Below are 27,801 nucleotides of genomic sequence, written 5' to 3'. Positions count from 1 at the left end.
CAGGGATATGCCCACACTGCTATATACTATGTGGGCTGTTATATACTGCGTGGGCAGTGTTGTATACTGTGTGGCCACCGTTGTATACTGCGTGGCCACTGTTGTACACTGCATGCCCTGTGTTATATACTACGTGGCTGTGTTATATACTGCGTGGCTGCTAAATACTACGTGGCCTGTGCTATATACTATGTGGCTGCTATATACATACATACATACATACATACATATTCTAGAATACCCGATGCATTAGAATTGGGCCACCATCTAGTAGTATATATATATATATATATATATATATATATATATATATATATATATATATATATATATATTCATTCAATTTCAAAAAAATTAGACCGGGAATAGCTTTATTTGGCAGTGAAACGAGCTGTGATGAGCTATCAGTCCATCAGTGACCAATAAAATTAAATAAATTCCAATTGTTAATTTTGATCTAATTGTTGCAAGGACTTTGGCAGATATAATGCAGAGGGAAGGCGGTGAGTGACCTCTACTGGTGGACTTTGGAATTGCAGTGTAAAACTGGCCTATGTGCAGCTTTACAGAAAAATATAATAAAAATAACATGCCAAAACAGGGGAACCAGCAAAGCACAGAGCTGTACTAAAAAAAAAATTTTATTATTATTTTTCATGGAATTAAATTTTTTAATAAAACATGTGATGACAGAGAATAGATGCCCTTCTATTACCAGTTTCCTTTCACAAATTGATTATTTACAGGATAACCTTTTTATTTTAAATCAATTACCACCTTTATTAGGTATAATGCAAGTTTCATTGCAAACGTTCCCCCACAAAAGGCTAACTACAAGGAGTAAAAAAAAAGAAAAAAAAAAAAAAAAACAGTAACAAATTTGGGGAGTCCGAGAAACTAGAAACTTAGACTCCAGCTTTAAATAAATATATCTGTTGATTTTTCAACTGTAATAGGAATTTTGACAAGTTCAGAAATATAAATATACATTATGTGGTATCAGTATAAAGTTCGGATTTAAAAAAATAAATAAATAAGGGGAGAGAGCAATGTTACCATCTTACCAGCAAATCTATTACTAATCATTAGCCATTTATGGAGTCGGAGCTGAATTCGGAATGTGGAACAAGTTGTCAGCACCTTGACATACCGACTCCACAGCCCTGATCGGTACCAGGTAGGAGGACACTATAGAAGAAGCTCAAGGACTGTTTTTTTATTTATATACAGTGGAATGTATAAGTTTGGGCACCCATGGTTACGGTTATTGTGAATAGTTATGCAAGTTGATGTTGAAATTATCTCTAAAAGGACTAAAGTTAAATACAAAGGAAGACATTTCCTTTGTATTTTAGACAAAACATATATATATCTACAGTATGTCATTTTTTAAATTTTAAAAATTACAAAAAGGAAAATGGGTTGATGCAAGTGTTTGCGCACCCTTAGAGATTTGTGTGCTTAAGATAACTTTAACCAAGGTTTCAGACCTTAATTAGCCTGTTAGAGTTACGGCTTGTTCACTATCATCGTTAGGAAAGGCCAGGTGATACAGATTTCCCAGCTTTATAAAAATCTAGCCTCCTCTAACCTTGTGCCAGAAAACAGCAGCCATGGGTTCTCCTAAGCAGCTGCCTAGCATGAAAATGGTGGAGGCCCACAAAGCAGGAGAAGGATATAAGTTGCCCTTCCCTCAGTTCGAAATGTAATTGAGAAAAAACAGTTAACAGGAACAGTGGAGGTCAAGATAAGGTCGGGAAGAGCAAGCAAAACTTCAGTGACAGCTGCTCGTAGGATTGCTAAAAAGGCAAATCAAAACCCCCGCTTGACTGCAAAAAAAACTTTAGATAGATTTTAGCAGACTCTGGAGTTCTGGTACATTGTTCTACTGTTCAGAGTCCCCTGCACAAATAAGGCCTTCATGGAAGAGTCAGCAGAAGAAAACCCTCTCCTGCATCCTCACCATAAAATTCAGAGTCAGAAGTATACAAAAGAACATCTAAATAAACCTGATCCATTTTGGAAACAAGTCCTATGGACAAAGGAGGCTAAAATAAAAGTCTTTGGACACAATGATCAAAGGTATGTGTGGAGGGAAAAAAGGACACAGTATCAGGAAAAGAACGTCTCGTCTACCATTAAGCATGGGGGTGGATCAATCATGCTTTGGAGGGGGGGCTTGTTACAGCCAATGGCACAGGGAACATTTCACAGGTAGAGGGAAGAATGGATTAAATTACATTTCAACAAATTTTGGATGCAAACATAAACACCATCTGTATAAATAAAAAAGCTGAAGTTGAAAAGAGGATGGCTTCTAACAATGGAGAACCTCAAAAGGCACAAGCTGAAGATTTTACAATGGCCCTCACAGTCCCCTGATCTGAACATCATTGAAAATCTGTGTCTAGACCTCAAAATAGCAGTGTATGCAAGACGACCCAGGAATCTCACAGAACTGGAAGACTGTTACAAAGGAAGAATGGATGAAAATCCCTCAAACAAAAGTTGGAAGACTCTTGTCTGACTGCAAAAAGCGATTACAAGCTGTGATACTATATTATTCATAATATAGTATCACAGTTTGTACATGCTTTTTGCAGTCAGACAAGAGTCTTCCAACTCTTGATGGAGGAATAAATTTCTCTCTCTCTAAAATATTATGTATATCCCGCTGGTATTCTTTATGGCCTGTATTTTTCGTTTCTTTTAATCTTTGATTGGCGATCTATGTTGCATAATGATGACCTTTTATCAGTTTGAGCATGTTAAACTTGCCACATCATGGAGTAGTGGCTACAGAGCCAAGTAAAACGTAGTTTTTACTTTTTATTCTTTCCTCTCTGTTGCAGATATTTGGTTGTAAAGTTTAGGTTATAATTTATGATAAGTCCATGTGGCATTAACAAAAATTTTTCTCTGATGACATGTATTTTTCCCTTTAATTACTCTGCCCAATCATAACCCAGAGGAGTCATGCAGAATGAAAAAAAAAAAAAAAAACATCCACAGGTGGTCAGAAGAACATGTCTTGTTATGTGAGATAAACTTAAACAGCTCTGCTCTCTGCAGTTAGGGTACCGTCACACAGTGCAATTTTGATCGCTACAACGGCACGATTCGTGACGTTCCAGCGATGCATTTACGATATCGTTGTGTCTGACACGCTACTGCGATCTGGATCCCTGCTCAGAATCGTACGTCGTAGCAGATCGTTTGAAACTTTCTTTCGTCGTCTAGTGTCCCGCTGTGGCGGCATGATTGCATCGTGTGACACAGGTTGTATACGATGTGCGCACAGTAACCAACGGCTTCTACATCGCAAATACGTCATGAAATTATCGCTCCAGCGCCGTGTATTGCAACGTGTGACCGCAGTATACGACGCTGGAGCGATACTTATACGACGCTGCAACGTCACGAATCGTGCCGTCGTAGCGATGAAAATGGCACTGTGTGACGGTACCCTTACTGTGTCAAATACAACTGAACTCCTGGACACAGCAGTCAGTGTGGGGGAAGGGCAGAGTTGGCAGCACTGTGAAATGAGAGCTGCAGAGGTGTTTATAATCACACGGGTTTTTTTTTTTCCAACCACTTACTGTTGTGAGATGAAAGCTAGAAGTGGTTTGTAATCACACTGGGCTCAGCTGTACACTCCCTACACTGACTGCTGTGAGATGAAAGCTGCAGAAGTATTTGTAATAACACTTAATTCTGCTGTATTCTCCACACTGGCTGCACAGATCAGGGCTGACAGTCATTACATCTCAAAGGAGAAAGCATGCTCTTCTGACCACAGAACCTAAAAACTTTACAATCTAATATCTCTGGAACAGAGGAGAAATTAAAAAAATAAACTGTGGCCAGTGTAACATGCACACATTGGTGAAAGGACCTCTTTAATGTATCTGAATCAATACATCTTGTAACCTTATGAAGAAAATAGCCTTCCTTAAAGCATGTATTGTTTTTAGCTTTTATCTGAGTAAATTGGCAATTCCTATGAGATCAAGGCATGTTTTATTACTTTAGTTAAACCCTACATATACAGGGGTTGGACAAAATAATGGAAACACCTAACGTTTTGGCATCATAATCTTCGAACATGTGATAAACATGCAAACCGTGACATATGGTAATGTTTTGTAGTTGATTATTTGGGTTATGTGATATGTGTATGTAAATTAACTGTTTGTTTTGCATAATTGTAAGAACATTGATGAGAACCTGATATCAATGGCAGACCTCTCGGATTTTCAAAGAGGCCAAATTGTTGGTGCTCGTATGGCAGGCGCTAGTGTAACAGAAAGTGCCCGAATGCTTGGCGTGTCAAGAGGTACTCTCTCCAAAGTAATGACTGAGTTTGAAAGAAAAGGAAAAATGTCCGCAGCAAAGCACAGGTCTGGCCGAAAGTCAAAGTTGACTGAGAGAGACAGTCGGGACTATAAAGCGAATTGTGAGAGAGGATCGCAAGACCACGGCTCCGAAAATCACTGCTGAGCTCAATGAACACCTACAGAACCCAGTTTCCACGAAAACTGTTCGTCGGGAGCTGCAAAAATCTGGATTGCACGGAAGAGCTGCAATTAGAAAACCGCTGCTCTCAATGACAAATGTTCCCAAGCGTTTAGAGTGGTGTAGAAACCTCCAGAATTGGTCCCTCGAACAGTGGAAACATGTGATATTCTCAGACGAATAATCGTTTACCCTATTTCCGACCTCCGGCCGAGTGTACGTTTGGAGACAGCCGAAAGAAGCATTCCATCCAGACTGACTTCTCCCAACCGTAAAACATGGTGGAGGTTCTGTGATGATCTGGGGTGCTATTTCGTGGAGATCCGCCGGGCCAATGATATCCCTTCATGGAAGAATTAACAGCCGAGATTATTTAGGCATTTTGGGCGACCAAGTGCATCCAATGGTTCAAGCACTGTTCCCAGAGGGGGAACGCCATCTTTCAGGATGATAATGCACCAATTCATACAGCTAGAATCGTTAAAGCATGGCACGAGGAACATTCCTATGAAGTTGAGCATCTTATCTGGCCCCCAGAATCCCCAGACCTCAACATTATTGAGCGTTTACGGTCGATTTTAGAGATTTAAGTTAGACGTCGAATTCCGCCGCCATCGTCGCTCAAAAAACTGGAGGTTTTTTTTAACTGTAGAATGGGCTAAAATTCCTTTGGAAACAATTCACACCTTGTATGAATCCATACTTCGGAGAATTGAGTCTGTAATCGCCGCAAAAGGTGGACCTACACATTATTAAACTAACTTTTGTTGATGTTTCCAGATGTTTCTATTATTTTGTCCAACCCCTGTATCTTATGTGGAAAATCATGTTTGTATGTTTAGCTACAAACTAAGAATTCTTAGGATGCTTTCACATTGCGCTTATCTTCACGTTCTTGGGGCCCCCTAAGTGCTTGCGTCCGAACCCCCACCCACAAAACGGCACTGACTGGGACACTTACTGTAATGGCGAATGTACGCTCTGTCAAGCATAATTTTCGGAAGTATATGCCTACTGGACGTGCACACCCAGCTGCAATCTACGTCTGAGGGTCCACCTCCAGTAGCCGCACAAGCTCAAAAATGATGCACATCAAAGTAAACGGTGACTCCATCGGCACTATTATAGTCAATGGCCCTACTGGCGCTTATTTCAGAAACCTGTTTTGTGGGGAGGGGGGGCTTCAGACAAAATTCCCATTGAGTTTCACAAACATGCAGAAAAGTGCAATGTGAAAGCGCCTTTATACACACTAAAAAAAAAAAGTACATCATACAATTTCTTAAAAGTATCTTTAATTATGACAAAAAAAAAAAAAGGTTTAAATGGAAAAGGCAAAGAAAAATGTAATCTCTGACTCAAATTTGGCACTAGACGTGACAAAACCTTTTACTCTGTATGTTTACAGTGTAATAAAAAACATCTTCCTAAGACAGGAAATTAATATTTATATCACTACAAGAGAAGCATGGAAAAGCAGCAATGCCAAAACAGAAAGGCAACAAAAATGGCATTGTAACCAAATCCGGGAAGATTATAAGATCTAAATAAACACACAGACAAAAAAGATAATAAACAAATGATGGTGACAGAGACCAAGTCCTCTTAAGCTGATGCAACATTAAAATTGTGCTGTAAATATAAAACTCCTGTCCGAGTCTGTTACAATCGTTAGTGATGACAAAAAAAAAAAAAAACTCAACGAACCTCAGAAGCTTCTTCTCATTATTTTGCTTACTTATTTTCTATTGCATTGTGTTAAAAAAAAATAAAATGTGGTAAATAACTCTGGAATCTTCAATGGATCCCACCGATTCTAAAACCGTTTCTTTGTAACATATTGTACTTCAAGATCAAGGTAACATTTATTCGATATGACTTGCGCTTATTTGTGGAAAAAAAAGTGAAATTTGGCAAAAATTGTGCAATTTTCATTTTTTATTTTTATGCTCAAAATTAGAGAGTTATGTCACACAAAATGGGAAATAAATAAGTCCCACTTGTCTACTTTGCATCAGTACACTTTAGGAAACTTTTTTTTTTTGTTATGAAGTTACAAGGGTTAAAAGTTGACCAGCGATTTCTCATTTTTTCAGCAAGATTTTTTTCACAATTTAATTTTCACAAGGGTAACAGGAAAAAATGGACCCAAAAATTTGTTGTGCAATTTCTCCTGAGCATGCAGATACCACATACGTGGGGGAAAAACCACTGTTTGTGTGCACAGCAGGGCTCAGAAGGGAAGGAGCGCCATTAGACTTTTTGAATGTAAAATTTGCTGGCATAATCAGCAGACACCATGTTGCGTTTGGAGAGACCCCGATATGCCTAAACAGTGGAAACCTCCAAGTGACACCATTTTGGAAAGTAGACCCCCCTATGGGAACTTATCTAGATATGCTTCACAGAGGTTTATAATGTAGAGCTGTGAAGAAAAACAACAAAACACATTTTTCCCACAAAAATGTTATTTCAGCCCCAAATTTTCCATTTTCACAAAAGTAACAGAAGAAAATGGAACCCAAAATTTATTTTGCGATTTCTCCCGAGTTCGCAAATACCCCATATGTGGGTGTAAACTACTGTTTGGGAGTACGACAGAACTCAAAAATGGGAGTGACGAAGTGGAACGCAGACTTGATGAAATTGCCAGCGTTTGGAGAGCCAGTGATGTGCCAAAACAGTGGAAAATCCCCACAAGTGACCCAGTTATGGAAAATAGACCCCTCAACGAATATATCTAGATGTGTGGTGAGCACCTTGAATCCACCTGTGCTTCACAGAATCTTACAATGTTGATCTGTGGAAATGAAAAAAAATATACAATTTTTCACCCAAAAATGTTTTTTTTGCTATTTTTTCCCATTTTAACAAGGGTAGCAGGAAAAAATGGATCCAGAAATATGTGCATGCTCTCCTGAGTACACCAATACCCCATATGTGGTTGAAAACAAATTTTGAGGCACAGTGCACAGCTCAGAAGGGAAGGAGCACCATATTGGAGTTCAGATTTTGCTAGACTGGTTTGAGAGTGTCATGTCACATTGGCAGAGCCCCTGAGGTGCCAGAACTGCAGAACCCCCCCTATAAGGGTATGTGTCCACGTTCAGGATTGCATCAGAATTTGGTCAGGATTTTATGCAGGTAAAATCCTGACCAAATCTGCACCTGAGGACACCTGCTGTGTTCTTGCGTGATTTGCGCATTTTAACCCCTTAACGACCACCGATACGCCTTTTAACGGCGGCCGCTAAGGATACTTAAACCACAGCGCCGCTAATTAACGGCGCTGTGGAAAAAGTGAATAGCGCCCCCCAGAGTCGGATTTTCTCTGGGGTCTCGGTTGTCGAGGGTAGCCGAGACCCCAGAGAACATGATTCGGGGGGGTTTTACCGACCCCCGAGTTGCGATCGCCAGTAATTACCCATTTACCGGCGGTCGCAACAAAAAAAGAAAAACGTGATTTGCCATTTAATTTCTCTGTCCTCCGATGTGATTGCACATCGGAGGACAGAGAAATAGGGTCCCCGATGGCCCCCAATACTCACCTATCTCCCCCGGTGCTCCTCGTGGCTCCCGATGGGCACCGCCATCTTAAAAATGGCGGGTGCATGCGCAGTGCGCCCGCCGCCCGGCACCCGGAAGATCTTTGGGGTCTCGGCTGACGGGGGTAGCCGAGACTCCAAAGAACATGATCGGGGTCGGTTTTTACCGACCCCTGTTTTGCGATCGCCGGTAATTAACTGTTTACTGGCGAGCGCAAAAAAAAAAAAAAAGCGATCTGTAATTCTCTGTCCTCTGATGTGATCGCACATCAGAGGACAGAGAAATAGGGGGATTCGGGGACCCTATCATACTCACCCGGTGTCCCTGGGTCCTCCTGCGTCTCCTCCTGCCGGCCGGCTTCTTCCTTGGGAAAGAAAATGGCGGGTGCATGCGCAGTGCGCCCGCCGTCTGCTGCCATCTGCCGGCCGGCGGGAGAGACGAGATGGGGCTAAAATTAGGGTTAGGGCTAGGGTTGGGGCTAAATTTAGGGTTAGGGCTAGGGTTAGGCTACTTTCACGCTAGCGTTTTTTGGCTTTCGTCGCAATGCGTCGTTGGAGAAAAAACGCATCCTGCAAAAGTGCTTGCAGGATGCGGTTTTTTCTCCATTGACTTGCATTAGCGACACATTGCGACGGATTGCCACACATCGCATCCGTTGTGCGATGGATGGGTCGTGCTTTGGCGGACCGTCGGCACAAAAAACGCTACATGTAACTTTTTTTGTGCGACGTGTCCGCCATTTCCAACCGCGCATGCGCGGCCGGAACTCCGCCCCCGCCTCCTTGCACCTCACAATGGGGCAGCGGATGCGTTGAAAAAACAGCATCCGCTGCACCCGTTGTGCGGCGCTTACAATGCTAGCGTCGGTACGTCGGCCCGACACACTGCGATGGGCCGAGTACGACACTAGTGTGAAAGTAGCCTTAGGCTACTTAGCCTTAATGCGTCAGCCCGACGTACCGATGCACGTTATGAAAATTGTGCACAACGTGGGCAGTGGATGCAGTTTTTCAACGCATCCGCTGCCCAGTCTATGTCCTGGGGAGGAGGGGGCAGAGTTACGGCCACGCATGCGCGGAAATGGCGGATGCGACGTACAAAAAAAAGGTTACATTAAACTTTTTTTGTGACGACGGTCCACCAAAACACAACGGATCCAGTGCACGATGGACGCGACGTGTGGCCATCCGTCGGTAATACAAGTCTATGGGCAAAAAAGGCATCCTGTGGGCACATTTGCAGGATCCGTTTTTTGTCCAAAACAACGGATTGTGACGGGTGCCACACGACGCAAGTGTGAAAGTAGCCTTAAGGTTAGGGCTAAAGTTAGGGCTAGGGTTAAATTTAGGGTTAGGATTGGGGCTAAAATTAGGGTTAGAGTTGGGATTAGGGTTAGGGTTTGGATTAGGGTTGGTATTAGGGTTACGGTTAGGGTTGGGATTAGGGTTAGGGGTGTATTGGGATTAGGGTTAGGTTTGAGGTTAGGGTTGAGATTAGGGTTAGGGGTGTGTTGGATTTAGGGTTTTGATTAGGGTTAGGGTTGAGATTAGGGCTGTTTTGGGGTTAGGGTTGTGATTATCGTTAGGGTTGTGATTAGGATTATGGATCGGGTTGAGATTAGGGTTAGGGGTGTGTTGGAGTTAGGGTTGGAGTTAGAATTGGGGGGTTTCCACTGTTTAGATAAATCAGGGGGTCTCCAAACACGACAGCCAATTTTGCGCTAAAAAAGTCAAATGGTGCTCCCTCCCTTCTGAGCTCTGCCGTGCACCCAAACAGTGGTTTACCCCCACATATGGGGCATCAGCGTACTCGGGATAAATTGGACAACAACATTTGGGGTCCAATTTCTCCTGTTACCCTTGTGAAAATAAAAACTTGGGGGCTAAAAATCTTTTTTGTGGGAAAAAAAAATATTTTTTTATTTTCACTACTCTGCATTATAAACTTCTGTGAAGCACTTGAGCATTCAAAGTTCTCACCACATATCTAGATAAGTTCCTTAGGGGGTCTAGTTTCCAAAATTTGGTCACTTGTGGGGGGTTTCTACTGTTTAGGTACATCAGGGGCTCTGCAAACGCAACATAACACCCACAGACAATTCTATCAAAGTCTGAATTCCAAAATGGCGCTCCTTCTCTTCCGAGCTCTGCCATGTGCCCAAACAGTGGTTTACCCCCACATATGGGGTACCAGCATACTCAGGACAAATTGGAGAACAAATATTGGCATCCAATTTCTCTTGTTACCCTTGCAAAAATAAAAACTTGGGGGCTAAAAAATCTTTTTTGTTAAAAAAAAAAATATTTTTTATTTTCACGACTCTGCATTATAAACTTCTGTGATGCACTTGGGCATTCAAAGTTCTCACTACACATCTAGATAAGTTCCATGGGGGGTCTAGTTTCCAAAATGGGGTCACTTTTGGGGGGTTTCTACTGTTTAGGCACATCAGGGGCTCTCCAAACGCGACATGGCGTCCGATCTCAAGTCCAGTCAATTTTGCATTGAAAAGTCAAACGGCGCTCCTTTGCTTCCGAGCTCAGCCATGCGCCCAAACAGTGGTTTACCCCCACATATGGGGTGTCGGCGTACTCAGGACAAATTGTACAACAACTTCTGCGGTCCATTTTCTCCTGCTACCCTTGGTAAAATAAAAATTTGGAGGCAAAAAGATCATTTTTGTAGAAAAAATGCGATTTTTTTATTTTCACGGCTCTACGTTATAAACTTCTGTGAAGCACCTGGGGGTTTAAAGTGCTCACCACACATCTAGATAAGTTCCTTAAGGGGTCTAGTTTCCAAAATGGTGTCACTTGTGGGGAGTTTCCACTGTTTAGGCACATCAGGGGCTCTCCAAACGCGACATGGCGTCCGATCTCAATTCCAGCCAATTCTGCATTGAAACAGTCAAACGGTGCTCCTTCACTTCCAAGCTCTGCGGTGCGCCCAAACAGTGGTTTACCTCCACATATGGGGTATCGGCGTACTCAGGAGAAATTGCACAACAAAATTTGTGGTTAAATTTGTTTTTACACTTGTGAAAATTAAAAAAAAATGGTTCTGAAGTAAAATGTTTGCAAAAAAAAAGTTAAATGTTCATTTTTTTCTTCCACATTGTTTCAGTTCCTGTGAAGTACGTAAAGGGTTAATAAACTTCTTTTGAATGTGGTTTTGAGCAGCTTGAGGGGTGCAGTTTTTAGAATGGTGTCACACTTGGTTATTTTCTATCATATAGACCCCTCAAAATGACTTCAAATGTGATGTGGTCCCCAAAAAAACATGGTGTTGTAAAAATGAGAAATTGCTGGTCAACTTTTAACCCTTATAACTCCCTAACAAAAAAAATTGTTTCCAAAATTGTGCTGATGTAAAGTGGACATGTGGGAAATGTTATTTATTAACTATTTTTCGTGACATATCTCTCTGATTTAAGTGCATAAAAATACAGTTTTAAAATTGCAACATTTTAAAAATTTTCGCCATATTTCCGTTTTTTCATAAATATTCGCAAGTAATATCGAAGAAATGTTACCACTAACTTGAAGTACAATATGTCACGAAAAAACAATCTCAGAATCAGCGGGATCCGATAAAGCGTTCCAGAATTATAACCTCATAAATTGACAGTGGTCAGAATTGTAAAAATTGGCTCGGTCATTAAGTACCAAATTGGCTCTGTCACTAAGGGGTTAAGGACATGCTGCGTTCTTAAAAGACGCGCCGCACGCATCTTTTAACCCCTTCATGACCCTGGGATTTTCCGATTTTCCGTTTTCCCGTGTTCGTTTTTCACTCCCCTCCTTCCCAGAGCCATAACTTTTTTATTTTTCCGTCAATTTAACCATGGGAGTGGTGAAAAAAAATGTCAAACTTTGCAAAAAAAAAAAAAAAAAAGTGTGCCATTTCCCGATACTCGTAGCATCTCCATTTTTCGTGATCTGGGGTCAGGTGAGGGCTTATTTTTTGCGTGCCGAGCTGGCGTTTTTAATGATAGCATTTTGGTGCAGATACGTTCTTTTGATCGTCCGTTATTGCATTTTAATGCAATGTCGCGGCGATCAAAAAACAGTAATTCTGGCATTTCAAATTTTTTTCTCGCTACGCTGTTTAGCGATCAGGTTAATGCTTTTTTTTTTTATTGATAGATCGGGCGATTCTGAACGCGGCGATACCAAATATGTGTAGGTTTGATTTTTTTTTTTTAAATTTATTTTGATTGGGGCGAAAGGGGGGTGATTTAAACTTTTATATTTTTTAAACTTTTTTTTTTTTTTAACTTTGGCCATGCTTCAATAGCCTCCATGGGAGGCTAGAAGCAGGCACAGCACGATCCGCTCTGCTACATAGCAGCGATCTGCTGTTCGCTGCTATGTAGTAGAAAATCAGGTGTGCTGTGAGCACCGACCACAGGGTGGTGCTCACAGCTATCCGGGATCAGTAACCATAGAGGTCTCAAGGACCTCTATGGTTACTATGCAGAAGCATCGCCGACCTCCGATCATGTGACGGGGGTCGGCGATGCGCTCATATCCGGCCGCCCGGATGCGGTAGTTAAATGCCACTGTCAGCGGCATGAGTCTTGCATCTCAATACCCGACACTGCCTTCGGCACTTGGACCGGAGCGCTCAGCTACATAGAAATACATGGAGCCGCACGCCACGGTTCCGAGTGCCGGCGGCAGCGCCGTGTATTAAGATGCGAGACTTGTGCCAGTTTCTCGCAAGTGTGATTCTGGCTACAAACAACCTCTCAATGAATTCATCTAGGTGTGCAGTGATCATATTGACACCACAGGTGGGTCATAGAATTTTATACCATTGGGTTGTGAATACAAAAAATTATATTTTTACTGGCAAAATTTAGCTTTGGCCCCAGATTTTACATTTTCACACTGGGAAATGCGTAAAAAAGGCACCAAAATTTGTCCCAATTTCTGCTGAATGTAGACCCCCCCACATGTGGCTGTACAGTACTGCTTAGCCGTACGGCGAGATTCTGAAGGGACAGAGCGCTATTTGCCTACTGGAGCACAGGTTTTCCTAGAATAGTTTGTGGACTCCATATATATAGCTCCTGAGATAAAAGAGCAAAATCCCCCCGTCAAGTGGCCCCCTTCTTTGGAAATGATACCCCTTTGGGAATTTTTATACAGGTGTAGTGCCGATTTTGATTCCATAAGTGTTGTCCAGAAACAAGCAGCTGTCGTTGTAGTGACCAGTATGCTGTAATCACCAGTACGTTATGCCCAGCTCACATTTCTGGAGAAATGCGCCCATAAATTAGTTGGGCCCTCATTTATACAGAAATGCCAAACATGTGGATGCTAAATGTGGCTTAGGCACACTATGTGGCTCAAAAGGGAGGGCATTTGGAAGTGCAGAATTCACTGGATTTCTTTTGGGGGGCGAGGAGCCATTTTGCTTTTCCAGAGCCTTTGTACTAGCAGTAACATGGAAGCCCCCTATATTTCCGTTACAGATACAGATGACAGACCGGAGTGGGGACTTGCTTTTTTTGTATGGATTGATTTGAAGCTTTGGTTAGGAACATTTTACATAACGTTTGGGATCACATTTATCCTGCGCTCTACGCTGAGCAGTTACATAAAGGTTTTCACCTTAATCTCCTAGTGACGTGATTCAGATGAAACCCCCGATGGATCCATCTATCTATATAATCATCTAAGGGGTACTTCCGTCTGTTTGTCTGTAGTGGAAATCCCGAGTCGCTGATTGGTCGTGGCCCAGCCAATCAGCAACAGGCTTGGTCCGGCCGCGAATTGGCCCCTCCCTACTCTCAAGTCAGCGCCCCCTCCCTACTCCCCTACAGTCAGTGCCAGTGTGTCGCCCCATCCCAGATCAACTTTTTACTATTGATGCTGTCTATGCAGCATTAATAGTAAAAAAGATGTTAAAAATAAAAAAAATTACAAAATTGTGCTATTCTCACCTTCCCCCGATGCTGCTGCCAGCTTCCGTTCCCAGTGATGCATTGCGAAATTACCCAGATGACTTAGCGGTCTGATGAAGAGGGGAGTTATCCCTTGAAACGCGTAGGAAAGCGTCCTACCCACGCACCCATCCTTCCTTAAAGTGACGTCACGTCAGCCTCGCCGCGTCCTCAGCGTTTGCTTCTGGCCGGGGCACGCTAGGTGCAGGAGTCTCCTGCTTTCCCCTATTCCCCTCTGGGGAACTGCAAGTGGCAGAGACATACTCCTGACTTAACAGCGCCAGACAATTCACAGCACCACCGGTAATACTCAAGTAAGTGGTTTTCAGACATACGACATTATGGGACGCCAGTACAGGATCCCCTGACGATATTATCCTAATACTATCCAGCAGCTATACCTAGCCGGCTCCATTGGATACCTGGCTTAGGGTACCGTCACACATTGAAATTTCCATCGCTACGACGTTACGATTCGTGACGTTCTAGCGATATCGTTACGATATCGCTGTGTCTGACACGCTACTGCGATCAGACACCCTGCTGAGAATCGTACGTCGTAGCAGATCGTTTGGAACTTTCTTTTGTCGCTTGATCACCCGCTGACATCGCTGGATCGTTGTGTGTGACAGCGATCCAGCGATGTCTTCGCTTGTAACCAGGGTAAACATCGGGTAACTAAGCGCAGGGCCGCGCTTAGTAACCCGATGTTTACCCTGGTTACAAGCGTAAACGTAAAAAAACAAACAGTACATACTCACCCGTCGGTGTCCTTCAGGTCCCTTGCCGTCTGCTTCCTGCTCTGAGTGCCGGACGGAAAGTGAGAGCAGATCACAGCGGTGCTGCGCTCTGCTCTCACTGTACGGCTGCACTCAGAGCAGGAAGCAGACGGCAAGGGACCTGAAGGACACCGACGGGTGAGTATGTACTGTTTGTTTTTTTTACGTTTACGCTGGTAACCAGGGTAAACATCGGGTTACTAAGCGCGGCCCTGCGCTTAGTTACCCGATGTTTACCCTGGTTACCCGGGGACTTCGGCATCGCTCCAGCGCCGTGATTGCAACGTGTGACCGCAGTCTACGACGCTGGAGCGATGATTATACGACGCTGCGACGTCACGAATCGTGCCGTCGCAACGATGAAAATTTCAATGTGTGACGGTACCCTTAATATAGCCAATCATTTAAGAGCATTAACATAGCACACAACCAACGTCAGATTAATGGCTTACTATCAGCAGATATATCAATCAGTAAATACCATTAATTTATAGGTATTTTTTTCTTGCAACACACTGTGGTCCCAATATATTCCCAGTACATCGTATCTTTACATTTGTAGCCAGCCATCTTTTAAGTCTCTCATCGAGATCCAGCATATATTCACACCAGCAGACAATTTTTATTTTCTTCAATCCTTGCCTGTCATCGGAGTAAGTAACAAGCAAATATACTAAACGAACACATATATTAGTACAATCTACTGTGAATATATCACTAATTGCTGCATCATTTTACTAGTTTCCATTTTTGGACATTACATCCTCTCACGTCACCAAGAGAAATTGCTACCCTTCTCAACCACAAGAGCAAGTACACTACTGTTTTGTCCTTTTAGACCAGTTGGTACAACAGTAGCGCGGTGGATATTATTTATGTAATATTAGCTCTAACCCAAAATTGTCAAAAAGCTATAGAAAGATTAAAAAAAAAAAAAAAAAGTTAACTTACCTGTTCTTTGGATTCAGTGATCCCCGCCAGTCCAGCAATGACTGATGACAAAACTGACTGGCACATCCAGACTATTGTGAATAGGTGCATACCAAGAGGAGCTAGCTATCTCCATGTGCAATATGCAAAAAACAGGATGTGCCAGTTTGTCATTTGTACGTTTGCTTTTAAAAATGTCAAAACGTAAATGGTCCATTGCTAAAGCTTGGGCGCCCTGCATGGTTAGTACCTGGTAGCACCCCCTTTTGCAAGCATCACAGCTTGTAAACCATTTTTGTAGCCAGACAAGTCTTTCAATTCTTGTTTGATGGATTTTCATCTATTGTTCCTTGGAGCATTCTTCCAGTTCTGTGAGATTCCTGGATTGTCTTGCATGCAATGATATTTTGAGGTCTAGACACAGATTTTCAATGATGTTCAGATCAGGAGACTGCGGTCCATTGTAAAACCTTTAGTTTGCGCCTTTTGACGTTGTCTATTGTGGATTTTGACGTGTTTAGGATTATTATTATTGTAGGAGCCGTCCTCTTCCTGTTTTCAACTTCAACTTTTTTACAGGTGTTTGCATAAAGAAATTGTTGAAATTTCATTGAATCCGTTCTTCCCTCTACCAGTGAAATCTTCCCCATGCCATTGGCTGTAACACAACACCAAAGTATGATTGATCCACCCCTATGCTGAATGGTTGGCGAGATGTTCTTTTCCTGAAATTCTGAGCCCTTTTATTTTTTTTCCCCACACACACTTTGATCATTGTGGTCACAGAGTTCTATTTTAACCTCATCAGTGTACAGGACTTGTTCTCAAAATGCCTCAGGCTTGTTTAGATGTTCTTTTGCATTCGTCCGACGCTGAATTTTATGATGACGATGCAGGAGAGGTTTTCTTCTGATGACTTCCATGAAGGCCATATTTGTGCATATTTGTGTAGAACAATGTACTACAACTCCAGAGTCTGCTAAATCTTTCTGACGGTCTTTTGCAGTCAAGCGGGGATTCTGTTTTGCCTCTCTAGCAATCCTACATGAAGCTCTCACTGAAACTTTGATTGGTCTTCCAGACATTATATCTTGACCTCCACTGTTTGCCATCTTCTTATAGTCTTCTCCTGCTTTGTGGGCCTCCATTTTCATGCTAGGCAGCTGCTTAGAAGAACCCATGGCTGCTGTTTTCTGGCACAAGGTTAGAGGCTGGATTTTTATATAGCTGGGAAATCTGTATCACCTGGCTCATGATGATGATTGATGATGATGATGATGATGATGATGATGAATGTTGATCAAGCCATAATCCTAACAGGCTAACTAAGGTCTGAAAACTCGGTCAAAGTTAACTGAGCACACAAATCTCCAAGGGTGCCCAAACTATTGTATCGGCCCATTTTCTTTTTTGTAATCTTTAAACTGTAAAAAAACAAACAAAACACAATATACTTGTTTTTTTTGCCTTAAATACAAGGAAATGTGTCATCTTTAACTTTAGCGCCTTTTAGAGATCATTTCATCTTCAACTTGCATAACTGTTCACAATAACAGTAACTTTGACCAGGAGTGCCAACACGTTTACTTTCCATTGCATATTGGTATATGATTCCTGCAGGGCTGACAGCAATCAGACCTGGTGGCAATGAAACAGGGCATTGGCCGGGCAAGTAATGCTTCTATTATAAACTATACAATATTCATTTCCAATTTTATTTCTTTTGCAGACTATTGAGATATGTCCATATTTGAGTCACAGATCAAAATTACCCATGTGTGGGTTCGTGATTAATATTGTAATATGCAGAAGCTGCGTGGTTTGTATGATCCTTTTTGCTACTAGGCAGCCAACCCCTCTAATATTTGGGCGAGTGGATGGTTGCTCTCATCAGTAGCTTGCACCTGTGCTGCTTTAGCATTTATTATCGGGGGCCTGCTGCACCCTGCGAGTGCATTTGTCAAGGTTTTGGTGAGTCTGCTCTTCATGTTTTTTTTTTTAGTTTTTCTATGTTAGCTGGTTTGTATGATCCTCCCATGTTTGCGTGGGTTTCCTTCAGTTTCCTCCTACACTCCAAAGACATAGTGATAGGAAATTTACATTGAGAGTCCCAATGGGGACAGCAATGTTGTAGTCTGTAAAGCGCTGCAGAATAGGATGGCGCTATATAAGCAAATGAGAATTTAATAAAAAATAATCTTATTTTAGGGGGAATGGGAGGGTCTCAATGAGGTATGCAAACAACTAGTGATCAGAGCACCATTTCTTTTGAAAGATTGTTCAGCTCTTCCATTTTTTTCCCCCTCTTTCCAAGAATTTAGAATGGGTGCAATTTAAGATCAAAAGAAAAGTGATAAGTTTCCACTCACATATACACTATTGATGAGCGAGTATACTCGTTGCTCAGGTTTTCCTGAGCATGCTCGGGTGACCTCAGAGTATTTATGACTGCTCGGAGATTTTGTTTTCATGCTGGCAGCTGAATGATTTACAGCTATTAGCCAGCTTGATTACATGTGGGGATTCCCTAGCAACCAGACAACCCCCACATGTACTCAGGCTGGGTAGTAGCTGTAAATCATTCAGCTGCCAGGATGAAAACTAGATCTCCGAGCACTAAAAAAATACGCGGAGGTCACCCGAGCGTGCTCAGGAAAACCCGAGCAAGGAGTACACTCGCTCATCACTAATATACACTTATATATCACCCCTCCCCCCAGAGGTTTGACCTGTCATTTGGATGATGCCAGCCACTTTAAAACTAGGACCCAAATGGTTAAATAATTACATAGCTAAGTAGTCTTCATTTATTCCTTAAGTATTTTGCCTTAAAATAGCACTGTTACCATCGCCATCCACAAACAGTGGCTTCAGGCAATGATTTAGATCCAGAGATTTGACACACACTTCCTTCCATATTAAGTAATGCAGAGATAAATCCACCAAGATTAATTTTTCATTTTGGGATTTGAAACCAACAGCAATTGGAAAAAAGATAGAAAACCACGGCACAGAGCATTTAATTCTTAATAAAGAAAAGCCAGAAGAGATTAAAAATGATCTGTTTCCTGTAACTTAATAAGAGTTTAATGTATTACAATAAGTTACATGTCACTCACATAAGACAGCTGGTATTGGACCCTGAGCTCTCCCAGTGTGCTACCATGTTTAGTGTTGTGCGTCTTCACGGTCAGAGACTTCACTGGCTCTGGTTGTGATAAGAGGCCTCCAAAATTACAAGAACATTTTGGTCTCGTGTCTACACCAGTCGTGTCCTGCTAATAACGCTATGTCGTAGCCCTTTTTAAAGCACATAGGTAGGTTCCATTATTGAATAGGATTCTAACAAACACGTGCACAGATAAAACACTCCAGAAGTCGTGGGCAGATTATGCCCTTGCCTGACCCCAAGTTGAGCAAGTTCTTGGAGGGATTTAAGCAAAAGAGTAAGTGATGGGATGCATCGGAGAAAAAAAAAATAAAGTCACAACTCTGCACTTTATAGCTTGGAATATACAGCCATCCTGGGGAGCATGAAATGGATTGGCATAAAGCACATTTTATTTTTTTCCTACCACCAAAAATAACTATGTGCAGCACATCATCAGTCAGGGCTTCTTAGTAATAGAACCTTTTTTTTTGCCTTAATTTTTTCCAATTGGCAAATGCTCTTCAAGCATGGAAAGTGTCATGGTTTAGCGCTGCGTCCCCTTCAGTGACCACCCTCAGCACGTGGACAGAAGCATGGTTTCAAGCAAGTGAATGGGATTGGCTGTAGTTCCCGGAGCGCTAGAACTCAGAGGACCTCACTAATTAAAAAATGATGGCATATAGTACAGATTACTAGTGATGAGAGAACATGCTCAGTTAGAGTATCTTGGGCATGCTCGGATAATATATTCGAGTCCCTGTGGCTGCATGTCTCGCGGCTGTTGCAACATATGCAGGAATTGTCAAACAGGCAATCCATGGATGTGCTATGACCGCCTACCGCCACAGGGACTCAAATACAGGTCCTTCTCAAAAAATTAGCATATAGTGTTAAATTTCATTATTTACCATAATGTAATGATAACAATTAAACTTTCATATATTATAGATTCATTATCCACCAACTGAACTTTGTCAGGTCTTTTATTGTTTTAATACTGATAATTTTGGCATACAACTCCTGATAACCCAAAAAACCTGTCTCAATAAATTAGCATATCAAGAAAAGGTTCTCTAAACGACCTATTACCCTAATCTTCTGAATCAACTAATTAACTCTAAACACATGCAAAAGATACCTGAGGCTTTTAAAAACTCCCTGCCTGGTTCATTACTCAAAACCCCCATCATGGGTAAGACTAGCGACCTGACAGATGTCAAGAAGGCCATCATTGACACCCTCAAGCAAGAGTGTAAGACCCAGAAAGAAATTTCTCAACAAATAGGCTGTTCCCAGAGTGCTGTATCAAGGCACCTCAATGGTAAGTCTGTTGGAAGGAAACAATGTGGCAGAAAACGCTGTACAACGAGAAGAGGTGACCGGACCCTGAGGAAGCAGTGGAGAAGGACCGATTCCAGACCTTGGGGAACCTGAGGAAGCAGTGGACTGAGTCTGGTGTGGAAACATCCAGAGCCACCGTGCACAGGCGTGTGCAGGAAATGGGCTACAGGTGCCGCATTCCCCAGGTAAAGCCACTTTTGAACCATAAACAGCGGCAGAAGCGCCTGACCTGGGCTACAGAGAAGCAGCACTGGACTGTTGCTAAGTGGTCCCAAGTACTTTTTTCTGATGAAAGCAAATTTTGCATGTCATTCGGAAATCAAGGTGCCAGAGTCTGGAGGAAGACTGGGGAGAAGGAAATGCCAAAATGCCTGAAGTCCAGTGTCAAGTACCCACAGTCAGTGATGGTGTGGGGTGCCATGTCAGCTGCTGGTGTTGGTCCACTGTGTTTCATCAAGGGCAGGGTCAATGCAGCTAGCTATCAGGAGATTTTGGAGCACTTCATGCTTCCATCGGCTGAAATGCTTTATGGAGATGAAGATTTCATTTTTCAGCACGACCTGGCACCTGCTCACAGTGCCAAAACCACTGGTAAATGGTTTACTGACCATGGTATTACTGTGCTCAAGTGGCCTGCCAACTCTCCTGACCTGAACCCCATAGAGAATCTGTGGGATATTGTGAAGAGAAAGTTGAGAGACGCAAGACCCAACACTCTGGATGAGCTTAAGGCCGCTATTGAAGCATCCTGGGCCTCCATAACATCTCAGCAGTGTCACAGGCTGATTGCCTCCATGCCACGCCGCATTGAAGCAGTCATTTCTGCCAAAGGATTCCCGACCAAGTATTGAGTGCATAACTGAACATTATTATTTGATGGTTTTTTTGTTTGGTATTAAAAAACACTTTTATTTGATTGGACGGGTGAAATATGCTAATTTATTGAGACAGGTTTTTTGGGTTATCAGGAGTTGTATGCCAAAATCATCAGTATTAAAACAATAAAAGACCTGACAAAGTTCAGTTGGTGGATAATGAATCTATAATATATGAAAGTTTAATTGTAATCATTACATTATGGTAAATAATGAAATTTAACACTATATGCTAATTTTTTGAGAAGGACCTGTATATTATCCGAGCATGCCCAAGATACTCAAATAACATTATGTGAGCACGTTCGCTTTTCTCTAAAGATTACCCTTTTATTGTCCAAGATACCAACTAGGAGCCTTGTACAAACTGGATGTTAAACTTTGAAGATCCAATAAAACAGGCGATCTGCCATCTCCTAGTACTCTTCTTGGCATTACTGCACATGCCGATGTTCTCCAACATTAACCATGTTTAATAAAAAATTTTAAAAAAAATCCAAAAATAGTCATTTTCACAATAGATTCCCTTTATTATTTATATGGAGTTGGGTGAAAGGTCTAAAAAGTGACACTCGCACGCTAAGAGCCCATGATCATGTGCTAGATGCCACTTATTCTGGTGAACATGCAACATGAAGCAACATTTTGCACACATTTTGACATGATTACAATTCATAACTTGATTAGCAAGAGGGACAGAAAAAAAATATATACCTAGTTTACTAAATACAATGATTACTTTATTTTCTTAAGTTAAAATTTCCTATGCTATAACGATAACTGGATACTTGAATGGGTCTATAGATCTAAAATGCCCATCAGTCACTTCTCCCCTTTAATCCAGGTATTTTTAAAAAAATATATGTATACTCTAGAAAAATAATGAATATTGCAACTTTTCCAATGTTGAAAAGCATTTAGTAAGCAATAAGAGAATCCAGCAGAACTGGTGCTGGAAGGTTGAACTTGTCGGGAAGAGGCTGACGGCATTAGTACTGATAAATTAAGTTGCAAGAGTATCATACACAAGTTTTCGCTCTCCCCTGTTAAACACTGGTTTTCGCCGGGGAAGAAAAACACCATTCGGTATATTTTGAAGTACCCATAAAAGTGTGAGTTGAGGCTCTATACTGCAAACTTATCCGTATGTACCAGCATTTCACACCTCTAAAAATCTAAGCTAGAACTCAGGTAAAAACCTGGGATCGCCCCCTCACTTTAAACGTGTGGTCTGCTATGACAGATGGTTTCTTACGGGGAGAATCTTAGTGACATGAGAGTTCCAGCAATTAAGAGGTTAATTTTTGATATATTTTGCAGTCTACCCCACACACTTTGCAATGAAGGACACACTGTGCATATTTACGTGCGTGCACACACATACATATACACAGCTTGTGGATAAAGAAGCATTTGTATATATAGATATATTAAAAAAAAAATCTATGTTTTTTTTCCCATGATGTGGTAAAGGATCAGGTCCACAAGCTCCGCAGTGCTCCTCACCCTGTATTGTCTATTTGGCTAAAATGTCAGGAGTTTTGGTTCTGATAAATAGAAGCTTTGTCTTTAAGAAGAGCCAGGCACAAATGACAACTCCAGCTTCCTAAGAAATAAAAGAAACGAAGGTTAGAGGGGGAAAAAAAAAAATAAAAAAAAATAGTAATGAGATTCCAGTATAGCGGAGAATACCTTTAAATTTTAATTTTAATTTTTTTTTACTTACCCTCAGGAGGCTCTGCCATAGGAGGCGAGAGACAGTACATATGATATCCTCGGTCACAGTCGTCACAGAACAGCAACTGGTCCTGTGAAAATAAGCAGCTCAGAAACCGTCTAGGACATAACACATTTACGGGCAGGATGAATAGCGCTGATTCAATAAAGCATGAGAGATAGAAAAAAAATCAAAGTGCAAGCGATAAATCAGATCTAAGTTCTACTCAGCACTTTGGAAATAAAGCGTATCATTTACTCACGTCATTTTCCGATGTCCCGCAAATGTTACAGCACTTGCACTCAATGCACTGCCAGCGGTACGTCTTCACTGCGGCCATCATCACCGGTGTAAACTGCAAACAGGAGGGGTGCCCTATGAGCGCAAGAAAAACGGGGCTCAGAGTAGGGTCCAAAATAGACTTGTTTCTTTTTGTTGTTTTAAAGTGTGCGCATAAAACTTCATTGTCTTGCAATTATTTATTGTTTTGTCAGTTGCTTGAGTGGAAGAGGCAGTTGCTCAACAATGCGGAGTATAAAATCACAATGCAAAAAGGGAAACACTAAATTTTAAAATAATAAAAAAAAAAGCTACTAAAAAAAAAAAAAAAAGAGAAAGATGACGGTGATTATGAGCATTGAAGGAATCCATGGCCATCAGTATCCCACACTGGACAGGTTAGCTAATATTTTCCTTCATAACAGTGGAGTTTTTTTGTTTTTTTTTGGTTCAAAAGGCCAAAAAAAACCTCCATCTCCAGAATTCACACTTAGCAAGAAGTTATCATGTAAAGCTTCATATTGAAAAGTAAATAAATAACACTTAATACTGCGGTGATCTATCTACACATGCTTCCTCTGACCGTGACTGACATCCCGAAGTAGACTATATCTCTAGAGTCAGCAGTGCTCCGATTTCTGGATAAGAGCTCCAAATTCCCTGCATAGATGCACATTTTAAAGGAAACCTTCTAGTAGCCACTAGAGGAGTTTAGTAGCCTAATGTATGCAGTTTTTATATGACGTTCAATGCATAGATGGAGTGCTGTAAGGTCCTGAGCACTCATTACCGGGGATTGCACAGTGCTAGAATGTTTTATGTCCATGCAGGGGATTTGGTGCTCTGTATGAGTGAAACAAAGCACTGACTGCTATAAAAGAAGGAAGCATTAAAGCATAGAAATAAACACCTTTGGAACCTTTTTTTTCGGTGACTCATTTCTGTGTTCATTGCTGGTTGCCGAATGAGTCAACTGAGAACCCATCAGGGAGCTGGTTCCAACCGGAGAGTTTGTAGCCCTTTATCATTTTCTGAGCCCCTCTGTTTATTTAGGACCATAAAACACAGCAGAGGAGCTGAACTTTCATGTGATCATAAATTAGAAGAAAAAGTTAATTGAAAAAAAAAAAAAAAAAAGTTGCAAGCTCCTCCAGTCAAAGCAATCTCACTGAAGGATTCTCAAATAACTCAGCCTGCAGTTAGCAATCGGCAGGGAAACAAAGCCAAAGAGCACAATTTTTAATGAAGCCCTATTGTAAGCAAACCCATGAAGCAATGTACACGCTCAGCAATTAACTTGGGGTTCAAACACCGCACTCGCCACGGAGCCAGACTTACTATTATGTGCGTATACTGCTGCGTGTGTGCACCGCTTACGAGAGCGGCACACTTCAGATTGGTGTTTTGAGCGATCGGTGGAGGTCTGTAACCCACTCAGCAGCAGCCATTTGTAATGCTTATTATAGATGTATGAAAGTTCTGCTTTAATTTAAATATATATTTTTATTAATTAAACATTCACAGAGTGCCCATCCGACTTTCCTTAGAATGTATAATCGTGTATTATCTGGCCCTATGTGACACTGGGCTTGGAAAGACAATTGCACACTGAATGCTGTAGAAGAAACCATCACCTACAACAACAAAAAAAGAAAATTTACTCCATTTAGTGGTAATCTGCAGTTAAATAGTTAACCCCATGCCTGAAGTGCAGCTACAAGGAGAAAAAAAAAAAAAAATGAAGTTTTAGCCCCCCACCAGTCTCTAGCTTCCAGTCATCGGGATGGTGCAGGGAACGATTACAGGACCGCTTATCAGTCATTGCGGCTGTAATCCCTCCCCAGCAGATTGATTGACAGCTCTCGGCAGTGTATTCGTGCAGAGCAGGCTGTCAATGTGCTGGCGAATCAAGCGTGTCCTGATGACTGTAAGCAAGCAGCTGCAGGGAAAAAACATAACATTTTCTCCCTGTAGCCGCAGCTTCAGTAAAGCAGTCAGACATTATTTACTTGCAGGTAAAAAGCTTTTAAAATGAAGTATTTTCTGTGGTGACAGGTTACCTTTTTAACGCTACACGCAAAAATTGAAGATGTGTTGTGAACACCTAAAACAAAATAGGCTAATACAGATGATGGCTGAGCCATTATGTGGTTTGTTACGCTTGAACCGAAGAATAAATATATCACCTCACTGCAGAAATTATGAAACTGATGTAACCCATCTTTCATTAAAAAAAAAAAAAAAAAAAAAAAGTGTCAGTCTTCTCTTTCTCACCGTACTTTGGTTACAAAACATGAACCCACACAGACTGGTTTTTCTGCAGACTGCTCCGTCTGTTGCATTGATTTCACATTTATTTGCATAGTTATATTAGATTGCATTTCATTATAAAGCACAATGACATCTGGCATTTTTAAATTATTTAATTACAGTAACATGTTACTTTATTGCACCACAACTATAGTCTAATAGTTTTTTTTTTTTTTTCTTCAATTCTCAGCTAGTAACATGGGAGAGGCAATAGTAGAAGCACTGTACTCTCATTGTTTTGGGGGAAGGTGGGAGAAACGAGGAGCGCCCAACACATCGTTAAGTAGGAAAGGGCATGCATCTCGACCAAGAATGGTAAAACTTCCCAATATGTAAACTTTTCAGTCTATACCACCCAGCCATCTTGAAAACCAGGCAACTGTTGAGCTCCCATACTGCTCATTGTATCACCCTCTTTACCCTGCCTCTCATACCCGAGCGACCGCAGTCTGAGCAAGATACCAGCTCTTCGGGCTGGTTCGTTTTCTTGTTGATCTTCGAATCTCCAAGGCAAAAGTCACAGTAATTGTTCGGCAATGCAAGACCATCCGGGCCTTTCTTGGCTACAAGGAAAAATTAGAGAACAAAAAAAAAAAAGCATCAGTCTATCATGGGGACGATTCTGTTAAAAACTCTGCTAATTGGCAGGAAAAGCTAAATTTTTAATCATGTATTTGATTGAGATTTGCATTTACGAGACGCTATGGTACCAAAGCGGGGATCTAACTAGACACTAGAGCTTCAATCGGTGCTTGTAAATGCGTCTCTACTAGTGATGAGCGAATATACTCGTTACTCGAGATTTCTCGAGCATGCTCGGAGATCCACCAAGTATTTTTTTTAGTGCTCGGAGATTTAGTTTTCCTCACCTCAGCTGAATGATTTACATCTCTTAGCCAGCATAAGTACATGTGGGGGTTGCCTGGTTGCTAGGGAATCCCCACATGTACTTACGCTGGCTAACAGATGTAAATCATTCAGCTGTGGCAAGAAAAACTAAATCTCCGAGCACTAAAAAAAAAAAAAAAAAAAAAAAAAAATACTCGGTGGACCCCCGAGCATGCTCGAGAAATCTCGAGTAACGAGTATATTCGCTCATCACTAGTCTCTTCGTTTGTAAGGCAATGCTCACCATCACCATGTTGCAACTCCAAATTTTTTGATAGCCTGACAGGCAACAAAATATATGAAATAAGCATAGACTATCGGAGATATTTAAGGCACAGTGACGTACCTGTCTTACTCTTTTGCTCCTCTGGTCTATGCATTATGGGTGTTGGCGGCTGAGAGTCTTCTTTGTCCTCCGCTCCAGCCCCTTCTTCGTCCACCAAATGGGAGTGCGCGTAGTGATAGCTCAGACCAGGTCGGTTTTTGTAACGTTTTCCACAGACTGAGAAAAAGAAATAAAGTAGTAGTAGAGACGGAGAGAATAGAGAAAAAAAAAAAATGAAGCAAAGTGAAAGACCACAACAAAAAAAGGGAACAGATAAATCAGCAAAAAGAGAGGGGTAGGGAAACTGACCACTAGACTTCCAAAAAGTACAAGGCAGTCAATAGGTTAATATGAAACAGCAAAGCATGGGTGGACTGGCAGATAAGCAGCAAGGTAATAATCTAGGACCAGGATATAAGACAATCGCAGCTCCTGTGCAGTGAAGGTTTGCCTTTACTAACCCTAATGTTACATATTTCAATGAAAGACATTTATAGCATACCCATAGGATTAGGACCTGCGGGGCTGCAAAAGTGGAAGGAAAACAGTCCCTAAAACGGCCGAGTGCTTTGAATTCGATACTGTAAACCACTAAATTACTTCTAAGCAATGTATATGCCATCGTGCAGGCATCTGAGGGGAGTATAGTGCTCCGATGTTTACGAAAAAAAATAAAAATAAATCTGAGATCACATTAGTAAAGTCTGATTCCTGGCCACCAGCGATTTCTTATGCCCCCCCCCCCCCCCCCCCCCCAAGTGTCCTTTCTGCAACGACTACAGAATTGACCACTGTGGCATTTCAACACATTTGCTCCTTTGAATTGCAACAGGATAAATCCAAAGCTTATCTTGACAGGATGTAAATATCAAATCTGCAATTATGGTCCATTTTCGCTGCAGACTATGTATGGGCGAGTTCATTAAAGGGAGTCAGTCTCCCCATAAGATCTATCCAACCTATTAATATGGGCATACAGGTGAGAGACTGCTGAAAACAGCCCCACGTGGGTGTCTCATGTCAGATGTCTTATTGCTAACAAATCATCTTTTACCACTTTATGTAAGTGAGCTCTTCCAGGCTCAGGGCGGATGGTGCCTGGAAGATAAAGCTCTGCCTCCAGAGCTTATTTTAAATGAAGGGGGAGCTACCAGCGCAACTCGGCTTCCATCTCTCAGGCAGACACAGGGCC

The 27,801-nt window shown here is 41.7% G+C and overlaps 1 protein-coding gene across 4 annotated transcripts in view; it reads right to left on the bottom strand.

The window, feature by feature from the left end:
* Positions 1–21,596: 21,596 nt before the first annotated feature.
* The window catches only part of DPF2 (double PHD fingers 2), a 55,811-nt gene continuing 49,606 nt past the window's right edge, over positions 21,597–27,801 (bottom strand). For all 4 annotated transcript variants that reach the window (XM_077287701.1, XM_077287703.1, XM_077287704.1 and 1 more), the window contains 5 exons: positions 26,631–26,786; positions 25,831–25,959; positions 23,070–23,182; positions 22,817–22,898; positions 21,597–22,696 (listed from right to left, as the gene is read on the bottom strand). In XM_077287701.1, coding sequence (XP_077143816.1) covers positions 22,623–22,696; positions 22,817–22,898; positions 23,070–23,182; positions 25,831–25,959; positions 26,631–26,786 — 554 coding nt within the window. In that variant the 3' untranslated portion in view covers positions 21,597–22,622. The remainder of the gene's footprint in view (positions 22,697–22,816; positions 22,899–23,069; positions 23,183–25,830; positions 25,960–26,630; positions 26,787–27,801) is intronic.

Source organism: Ranitomeya variabilis, chromosome 2 (assembly GCF_051348905.1).
Source record: "Ranitomeya variabilis isolate aRanVar5 chromosome 2, aRanVar5.hap1, whole genome shotgun sequence".
In the NCBI taxonomy this organism is placed as follows: domain Eukaryota; kingdom Metazoa; phylum Chordata; class Amphibia; order Anura; family Dendrobatidae; genus Ranitomeya; species Ranitomeya variabilis.
Note: the sequence above shows the minus strand (reverse complement) of the source record. Positions and strands in the feature narration are given on the sequence as shown.